Source organism: Melospiza melodia, chromosome 11 (assembly GCF_035770615.1).
Source record: "Melospiza melodia melodia isolate bMelMel2 chromosome 11, bMelMel2.pri, whole genome shotgun sequence".
NCBI lineage: Eukaryota > Metazoa > Chordata > Aves > Passeriformes > Passerellidae > Melospiza > Melospiza melodia.
In genome coordinates, this window is record NC_086204.1 from 2,245,953 (window position 1) to 2,255,760 (window position 9,808).

The 9,808-nt window shown below is 45.3% G+C and overlaps 1 protein-coding gene across 3 annotated transcripts in view; it reads left to right on the forward strand.

Moving 5' to 3' along the window:
• SUCO (SUN domain containing ossification factor) overlaps positions 1–6,824 on the forward strand; it is a 39,373-nt gene extending 32,549 nt beyond the window's left edge. For all 3 annotated transcript variants that reach the window (XM_063165273.1, XM_063165274.1, XM_063165275.1), the window contains 6 exons: positions 458–545; positions 1,725–1,829; positions 2,701–2,855; positions 3,192–3,283; positions 4,386–4,441; positions 4,975–6,824. In XM_063165273.1, coding sequence (XP_063021343.1) covers positions 458–545; positions 1,725–1,829; positions 2,701–2,855; positions 3,192–3,283; positions 4,386–4,441; positions 4,975–5,421 — 943 coding nt within the window. In that variant the 3' untranslated portion in view covers positions 5,422–6,824. The remainder of the gene's footprint in view (positions 1–457; positions 546–1,724; positions 1,830–2,700; positions 2,856–3,191; positions 3,284–4,385; positions 4,442–4,974) is intronic.
• The last annotated feature ends 2,984 nt before the right edge of the window (positions 6,825–9,808 follow it).

Genomic DNA, 9,808 nt, shown 5'->3' on the forward strand with positions numbered 1-9,808 from the left:
CACTTAAACTACCCTGTTATCTGTAGTAACTCTGGTTGAATAAGTGGCTGTGGAGAGGGAACCAGGAGTTTCCTGTGAAGGATGTCTCTGTGTATTGGTGTTTATCTGTGGTGTTCCTTAGCTACTGGAGAGTGGGGAGATGTACCCATTTCAGAATTGGTTCCAAGGAAGGGGCTCACAGTTAAAATTATTGTGCAGAGTGAATTCTGTAAATTGGCACTGAGATTGAAGGTATTGAAATAGATTGGACTATAACCTTGGGGGAAAAAAACCAAAACAAAAGGGACATCTGTTTTATTTGTGAAACTTAAAAGCAGGTACCACTTGATGTTTAAATAAAGCTCTTTAGGCAAAGAGAAGGTTTTTACTGGCATAATCATGTTTTAGACTTAAAGACAAGTCCAAGCTGAGGAGTTTTGTGCACTAATATTTCGGCCTTAAACACCTTTTGTTTTAGGTACCGAAAACAAATGGAAGAAATGCAGAAGGCTTTCAATAAAACAATAATAAAACTTCAGAACACCTCAAGAATAGCAGAAGAGCAGGTATGATTTGTTTGGAGTACTGAGGTGTTTTCCTAGTTAGAAGGGCTTGCTTTTAATGAAGAGTTGCACAGAGGTACAGAAATCTTCTTTGACCTGAACTTTTTAAGAGCATCCATTCCATGCTTCCCTGTTTTTCTCCTTTATAAGATTTTTAGACATGTTCTCAGTTTTTTCAGAATAAAGCCATTTTCAGCTCTGTTTTCTGATTTTGTCCCTGAAGAAAAGATCAGTTGTCAGCTGGTAATGGTTACAACTCTTCAGTGTCTTTGTCAATGAAAAAGTTACCCAGGTCAGTTCCAACCCTTGTTTCTTGGTTGTAACTGCACTCAAAACAATTTTTTAAATTTGGTTCATTTTTTATATCTGATTTAAAGTATTGATAGACAGTTTCCCTGCTGCTGAAGAGACTGAGCCTATGGAAAGACAGAGGGGTACAGTAATGGCTTAGGCTAAATCTAATCCGTATCAAAAACTTTACTTCATTCTTTAAAATGTGGATTTTCCCTGCTCTGCCATCTTGGCTTTCCTGAGCAGCTGTGAAATAGAGCAGAAACTGCTGTGCTAACATTCACCAAAGCACATGGCATGGCAGACTTGATCCCAAACTGTCTGAAAGCTTCTGAAGTGCAGCCCCAGCCTGGAGTTTATTCATCCATGAACAGTGATGGAAATGGCAGCTTGCATGTGTTGCCTTTTCTGGGTTGGGTTTGGGGTTTTTTGGAAGAGTATCAGTGCTGGTCAGTCTGAGGTTAGTCTCTTCCTTAATTTCTCATAGGATTGAGTCCTGTTAGGGCTCTTGCAGGCAGCAGCTGTTAGCTGGGAAGGAGCCATTCCTGGCTGGTGTGGGCTCCTGTGCTGTGCACCAGCCTTGGGCTGGAGCTGTGCCTGGCAGCTGTGTGTGTGTCCTGTGGCCTCCTGGCAGTGACTGTGTGGAGCTGCCTGCTCTGTGTGCCCGTGGTGAGGACAGCACAAGTGTCTCTGATGGGATGCTCTTGGCATGGTGTTAGGAAGTGTTGACAGACAGATGTTATGTGAGCACTGTGGTGGGAGCAATGCTGGGTAGGCTGTGCTGAGTGCCTTGCTGTGTCAGACAGACTGAACACTAATGCTGTGGCCATGAGGGCAGGTGACAGTGGAACCTGGCCACTGACAGCATGCCCATGACTCTGTTCTCCACAGGACCAGCGTCAGACAGAGGCAATCCAGCTGCTGCAAGCACAGCTCACCAACATGACCCAGCTGGCCTCCAATCTGTCAGCCACCGTGGCAGAGCTGAAACGTGAGGTAATCACAGTCCAGAGGAAATGGATGCATCAGCACATCTCTGTTTGGAGAGACCAGTCTTCAAATGGAGTTTGAAATTGTTTGCTGTGTTTATTTCAGCCTACTCTCTCTGAAACTTCTAGCTGCAAATTAGAGTAACATGAGGTGTCTTGGTCATAGTTACTGCAGCCCCCCATGCCCCATGACTGTAGTCTGAGCCAAAGCACCCTTCTTCCATCCCTCCTGGCTGTTGTCATCTTTAGAGATTAGGGAAATCTTGGCAACAATGTTAGGAACATTTTCTCTCCAATGTTTATGTTCTGCCTGCCTGACATTTCAAGCAGTGCCATAAACATGATCTTTTATATTTTGTGGGAATTGCCAAAACCTTCTTTGAGCTAACACTTGCTGAGGCTTCTCCTTTAATGCCTGGCTGGCTGAGCTCCTGTTTGAGTGCTGTAATCAGTGAAATCACATTGAATCAAGTGATTATCTTGGTATTTTGTGAAGTACTGCAGTGTCAGCTGATAAAAAGTACAGCTTAGATTTGTCATAGTGTTGCATCCATGTCAGCTGTGAACCAGAAAAGTTACTTTCTGAGCCCTGTTTCTTATGGGAAGTGTATTGCTTTCAGGGAGGTTGGGATGCTCTTTGCAGGGGATGGCAGCTTCTGTAGTTGTGCTGATATTGGAGGCAGGGGAATCTTGTCCTGTTGTCAGCCTTCACTCCTGAATGCTGCACAGCCAACAGACTGCATCAAACCTGTGAAAAATTACTGAAACGTGAACAGGTGTTTAGTGAAACTAAAGAAAAGTGAGTTGAGAACATAGCTTTTGTCTTTTAGAACATAAAAATGGCAGTGTCATGGAGCTGTTGTGTCCAATCCCTGCAGGTTTCTGACCGCCAGACTTACCTGGTGATTTCTCTGGTTCTCTGCCTCATCCTGGGCTTGGTGCTTTTTGTGCAGCGCTGCAGGAGCCCTTCTCAGTTCTGTCAAGATTACCTCTCAAAAATTCCCAAAAGCAATCACTACCCTAGCCCCAAAAGGTAATGTATTTATATTTGAAACTTAAGTGTTCTTGCAGCTTTTTTTAATGTTTTCTAAGTCTGCTGGTATTGGCACATCTGCTTTAATTCTGAGTTTTCTTCCTGCACACTCAGAATTGATAGCAAAGGGCTCTCTATGGTAACACTCTCCTAGGAGCATTTTGGGGCTCCTGTACTTGAAAAACATGCCTTGATAACTTGTAGCAAACACAGCAGTGTGTCTGATAGCCAGGCTTTGTTGGGCACTTCAGCAGACAGTTCTTTCTGCCAAGAATTATTTTAATGAAGAAATGTACTGAGAAAAATGTGTTAAAAAAGCTTTTCGGAATTTCCTAGGTGTTTCTCCTCCTATGATGATATGAATTTGAAAAGAAGAACTTCCCTTCCACTGGTCAGATCCCAGTCTTTTCAGCTAGCTGGTAAAGAAGGTATTATTCATATCATACATCTGGTCTGTGCTGTTGCTCTGAGTGCTGCACAGTGTGTGTGTGTTCATGTATGTGTTCTGTCACATAAGGTGGTTTGTGAACAAGGTACCAGATACTCACAGAACTCTGCTGAATTATGCTAAAACCTTACATGCAGTTTTTGCTACAGATCTATTTTGCCCTGCAGATGTTTTTTTAGGGTTAGGAGCAATCAGTGCAGGCACTCAGGTCTGCAAAGCTGTGAAGCTTGCAGAAAGTAGCTTTTCTTTTCCCTTGGAAATGCCAGACGTGGGAAGTCTGAGTGTCCTACTTTCCTGAAGTCCTGATAGCCTATGTTTGAAACTTGGCAGGTATTTAGGATTCAAATTTAGCAACTTCAGGAAGAAAACTTAGACCATTTATCTTGGCTTGGGTATGAGGAATGATCTGAATCTTTGCAGTATTCATGGTAGATTTGGGACAGCTGACTTTTGATTTCTTAGGCCATGAGTGCCATGCAAAAGCAAGTGTTGCACATGATAGTAACTAGCAAGTGTGCTGCTGATACAGCTCTTCTGGGTGCAGCAAACTGGCCTCACAGGTTTGTTCTGTGAATAAAACTCCAGTAAAACTCTGGAGCTGGCAATGTGATGCCATGAACACTAACTAAGGTCTAGACTATTTTTTTTTTTTTTTCAAAACAACACTTGTCCCAAATTCTCCCTGCTGGTCTCAGGTCAATGTGAACATCTGCCTTGTTGGTGTTCTGAGTGTGTCAGGCTGCACATGGCACACTCTTACACTGGGAGCAGTTTGTTTGCCTAGATTGCAACACTCTCTGACTCCTCCTTTCCCCCAAAGGATGTTCTTTGCACCTCTCCCATGGCCAAAACTGTGAGAAGGCCAGGGCTTCTCAGGTGTGTGTCACTGAGAGCTGCCATGACAGCACAGGGGAATTTCTCTGTGTGCTGACTTTACTTACAGTGCTTGTGTTGTGGCCCCTCAGCTTACAAAGGGAATGTGCCTGCTCAGGGGAATGTTTTGTCATGCTGTGTTTAGCTGGGACTGTGTTGCTCTAGAGCTGGCAGAGTCAGCAGTGCTGAGTGTCTGTTCTCTCCTGCAGTGGATCCAGAGGATCTGTACATTGTGGAGCCCCTGAAGTTTTCCCCAGAGAAGAAGGTACAGTCTCACCCTGTGGGGAGGGAGCTGCTGGGGTGTGGAGTTAGGGAAGACATGAGAATCTTGACTTCATGTTTCAGAAGGCTGATTTATTATTTTGTGATATATTAAAAATGGTGCACTACAGAATAGAGAGACGATACAGACAGAAGGCTGGACAAGAATAGAATAGAATGATAACAAAAGCTTGTGACTGCTCACAGCCTTGACACAGCTGGCTGTCTTTGGTCATTAAGTAAAAACAATTCACATGACACCAGTCATAGATGCACTTGTTGGTAAACCATCTCCAGACCACATTCCACAGCCATCAGATAGAAAATAAATGTGAACAATAACTGAGACATTTCAGCAGAAAATCCTAACGTAAGGATTTTCATGAAACATCACAGTGACGCTGGGGCTGAGGTGTTTGTGCTGGCAGGTGCTGCCTGTCTCAGCTGCTCTCCCTGCTGGTTCCTAGGCTTGCCTTGCATGCTCTGCTTGCCTCCCAGAACCTCACCATTAATTTTTTTTTCCGCTTGCGGTTTCAGAAAAAGCGTTGCAAGTACAAAAGCGAAAAACCAGAGACTATTAAGCCAACAACAGAGCCCCTGCAGCCCATAGCCAACGGGGAGATCAAAGGAAGGAAGCCCTTCACGAACCAGAGGGACTTCTCTAACATTGGGGAGGTTTATCACTCTTCCTACAAGGGCCCTCCCTCGGAAGGGAGCTCCGAGACGTCGTCGCAGTCGGACGAGTCCTATTTCTGTGGCATCTCAGCCTGCACCAGCCTGTGCAACGGGCAGACCCAAAAGACAAAGACTGAGAAGAGAGCTGTCAAGAGGAGGCGGTCGAAAGTTTCAGACCAAGGGAAGCTCATAAAAACTCTGATACAGACTAAGTCGGGGTCGATGCCAAGCCTGCATGACATAATCAAAGGAAACAAAGATATAACAGTGGGAACACTCGGTGTCACGACAGTCTCTGGACACATCTAGACCTAGCTGAGCTTCTCAAACAGGAGAGTGTTTGTTCGTTTGAGAACAGTCCGTGGTATCCTGGGGGAGGATAGTGGGAGACGAAGAGCTCGACTCATTGGAAAGGATTCAGAAATTTGGTTTCTGCCTTTTTAAATAGATGGGATTGTGTCAATCTTGGCTATAAGCTGCAGCTTTACAAGGCTGATAATTTCCTATGAGAACAGCGTGGGGGGAGGGAGGGCAGGGTTCATTTTATAAAGGTTTTTTTTCACAGTTCCTGGGGCAGAAATTTTTTGAAACCCAGTTTGTTGGGTGGAATAGGGATAAAAGCCTAATCCTCTTCCTTTAGCTTTGTTCCTATTTCTTGCACCTTCCCATATTTATGTGCCTTTTGTCTATTTATAATGCCACTGGAAGAGGGGAGATACAATTGTTTGTCATTTGATTTATTTTGTAATTTCTCTAGCTTTTTTTGAAGATGCAACACTACAGTGCTGTAAAGGGACATGTTGGCCTTCAGCTGGACTCAGTAATGTGGACTGGATACTGTAAAAATACCAAGAGATGGACTTGCCTGACTAGATTCTTGTTTTGCAAACTCTGTTGAGGAAAATCTCTCACCAGGGATGGCAGTTGTGTTTACTTGCACCTTCAGTCACAATCGGAGCTTACTCTGATGTGCAGAATCAGTGACGGTGGCTCTTGAGGATTTCCTGCTGGTGATGGAGGCTGAGGAATGCATTTGTCACCTGAATGGCCTGCTGCAGCTCTCTGGAGGAGGTGGATGAGGAATGCTCACTGCTGTTGTGCTGAGGAATGTGAGGGTGCATTCTGTCTGCACCTGGCTCACAGCAGGTGTTTGATAACGTTTGCTTTTGTATTGGCTAACAAATGTGCAGTGTTGGTATGGCTGGTGTTTCATGCTCAAGTGTTTTTTATTTTGACTGTGACTGTGTACTTGGATACTGTAGGATGTGTGCTTGCTGAGCTGTTGAGTGTGGTTCTGAGTGAGTGGAACAAAAGGTTTTTCCTTTTGACAGGTGTTACAGGTTCACGTTGTACAAAATAAGTTAATTTATTGAGCACTTTTAGTGGTACCCTTTTTAACAGATCTGATGCCTTTCCTAGGTATTGTATGTAATGTGACTTATTTAAAGCCTTTGTTTTTTTGCTGCTTTCTTGTTAGTTTATGAGTACTTTAAAGTGATGTACTTTCAGAGTGATCTGCACAATTAGCCAGTCAGAGCACATGAACCAGACGTGTTGAACATGAATTCAGAAGGATGTCAAACCTGGATGAAGAAAATTCATACCACCAGAGTGCAGCATCCAATGTTGTGGAGCAAGAGTATGTAACTACAGAGCTGTAGTGCCATTAGAAACTGTGAATTTCCAAATAAATCTGAACACTTTGTCTTTCATTTGCTGGCATTTTTTCCTTTGAGAATGAGACTTGTGGCTTACATTCTTAGAGAAGGACTGGTCTTAAAATTTCAGTCCAGGGCTACGACATGGGATCCTTTGGGCTGTAGTAAGGAGTTCATAAACTTGTCAGCCTAGATGTGTTTTTCTATTTCAATAAAGAAAAGTGTAGGGGGGAGGATTCTGAGGGCTGAGTAGTGCTTTGTCTGAAGGGTCAGGAATTGTGGCCCTGTGAACCTGCTGGAGAGGTTTCACACCTTGCCCTGGGGGATCCCTGCCTGTGGTGGCTTTCTGTGAGAAGAACTGCATGAAATGACCTCTTGCTGCTCGGAGCTAAGGCTTGTGAAGGATGGTACAAAAGGCCCTGAAAGGAAAGTTAGAGTTATTACCTCAAACCAGAGTTTTCAGCTTGAAGTTTGCCCCTTAGTGGTTGCTCCCCCTCTGACTTATTTCTGCCAAGCCCAGCAGGACTTGGGCAGCCAAATGCCAAGTTCACAGAGACCTCCCCAGCACTGAGTTTCCACTGCAGTGTGTGTCTCAGGACTCTGCTGCATCACAGAACTATGATTTAAAAATAAAACTGAGTGTGGAGTTTGCTGAGAGAGGAGAGTGCTGGGTGGTTTGTGGGGGGAAGTGTGGGTTCCTTTTATTTACTCCTTCCTCTTATGTCACTTGCTAGAAGCACGTGTACCTTTATTGCCCAGGCAACCACTGGGTTTTCCAGAAGAATCACCTGAAGCTGGATGTGACTGAATTCTGAAAACAGACACTGGCTATGAACCAAATGACTCCCAGCTCTGATAAATGAGGCTGCATGTTGAAATCCCAAGCACACATTCAGATTTCCAAGTTAACAATTGCAGATGTAAAACCAAATGTGTTCTAATCTGCTCCCCTAATACTGAGCCTGACTTAGCGCTGATATTTTTCCACAAATGCATCAACTCCTCAGACCTAAAGCCTGTCCTGTAATGAGCACATGGGAAGTGTGCCATGGGAATAAAGCATCTGAAGGAACCTACAGGGCCAGTTATGGTTTTGCAGACTTCAGAGTGTGTTCTGCTAAGAGACTGGAGACTGAACCACAGCCTCCACCTGCTGCTGACACCCTGCTTTTAGTTATCTGTAACCACTGCTAAAAAAAATAATTCTCTTACCATCAGGTTATTATTGCCTAATGTTTTCCTTTCATGTGGGCTCTTGAGTAATTTTTTACTTTCAATTTTATTAACGTCATGCAATGTAGCTTTCAAAATTTGGCTCTTTGGAATCAAGTCTCTTAAATTGGTTATAGACTTTATGATAATGGTTTCTAATGAAGAGAGTTTTTACATCTCAAATTCCTGTGTGACAGTCTCATGGTATTGCAAGCTCAGGTTGGACAGCTGTTGGTGTAAGGATGGTGTCCCTCAGTCTCTGGACAGGTCCTGAGCCCAGGGTCAAAAAAAATCTTTAATGTGAAGGTTTCCATGTGAGGGTGGATGGGTGCAAGCACACCTTGTGTAAGTGCATGCTTTGTTTGCCAAGGTGTTGAGGTTCTATACATTAACTATCAGTGGAAATCAGGCTTTTTTAAAGCTGCACACTCTACCAGCTGTGTGGTGATGTAAGCAGAAAACTCAGCTCTAAGGTGGTGTGTGGCTTCTGCTTTTGCCCAGTGAGAGCAGGAGGTGGAACAGCTTAGCAGGTTTTGCCTGATGAGGTACAAACATGTTCCACTTCTTTGGAACAGAGAAGTGGAGAGCCCTGCCCACAGAGTGCTGCGGGCTGTCTCATCTCCTGGAAACCCTGAGTGTCCCTCTGCAGCTGCTGCTGGCCTTGGTGACAGCCCCGCAGGTCAAAGTGCTGAAACTCCCTTTGCCCTTCTCTGATTTAAGCAGGATGGATTTGGAAGAAGCTTCCAAGGAGCTGCTGCCGCCTCGCTGCTGTCTGACCCTGCCACAGCTGGCCCTGGCTGTGCTGCTTTCCATTGAGTCACCAGGGCAGCTCTTGGGAGGCAACGCAGAGGAGCTGAGCTCTGCCCCTGGTGGACCTAGAGGTGCAAAGGAGGCGTTTGCCACCTCGGGCCCTGTTTTTCTGCCCTGTTTTTCTGCCCTGTCAGATGTGGTTGGAGCCTCGTCCAGCTGTGGTGCCCTCGGTGAGCTCGCAGCAAACAGCAGTCCCTGGCTGCTGGTTCTCTTTTCCCAGAGAAATAACTGAAAGCAGCAGCCACTGAAGCTTCTGTGAGTTGTGATGACACAGTTACAGTTTGCCTTGAGTGGGCTGAGACTGGCTGCTCCCAAGAAGAAATTAAGCTGTCAAGCACTGAGCAGGCATCCCTGGCCAGCAGAGCCAGGGCTGGGGCTGCCTTTGTGCCCAGAGGCTGGGGCAGGGCACAGACCCTGCAGAAGGGCTTGGGAATGAGACCCTTGGGAATGAGACCCTTGGGAATATCCTGTTCTCCCTTCACTTGGGGGGACAGGAGCCCAACACCTGCGTGTTCTCTTGGTCAGCTGGCCCCAGCACCTCGTTCTGTTTTGTCCTGTGGCACCATGGAATGACCCTGCTGCTCTGTTCTCAGGATAGATCCCTTCACCTCACAGCCACCCCACCTCATTTCCCTGCCCTTGCCACAGGCACAAAAGAAATGAAAGCAGCAGAGTAATGTTTTAGTTACTCTTTTTCTCATCTGCTTTGGCTCCTTGGGTTCTCTCTCAGCTCAGAGCCCTCTTCTGCTGAATCCAGGGCTGCTGGCTTTTTGTTGGAATCAGGGGGAAGGAGAGGACAGAGCACCTTGCTCCATGGAAGAGAGATGTGTTAAGCACTGTAATGCCAGGCCAGGGCTGTTAAAGGTGGGCTTTAAAATCTGTTTTTGTGTGTGAACATCTGAATGTCCTTGCCATGGCTTACATGTGCAACAAATGCTCCCAGCAAGGAGAGCAGTTGTGGAGGAAATGTGAGAAACCAAACTGTTAATAAACACGTAATAGAGAAAACAACATGA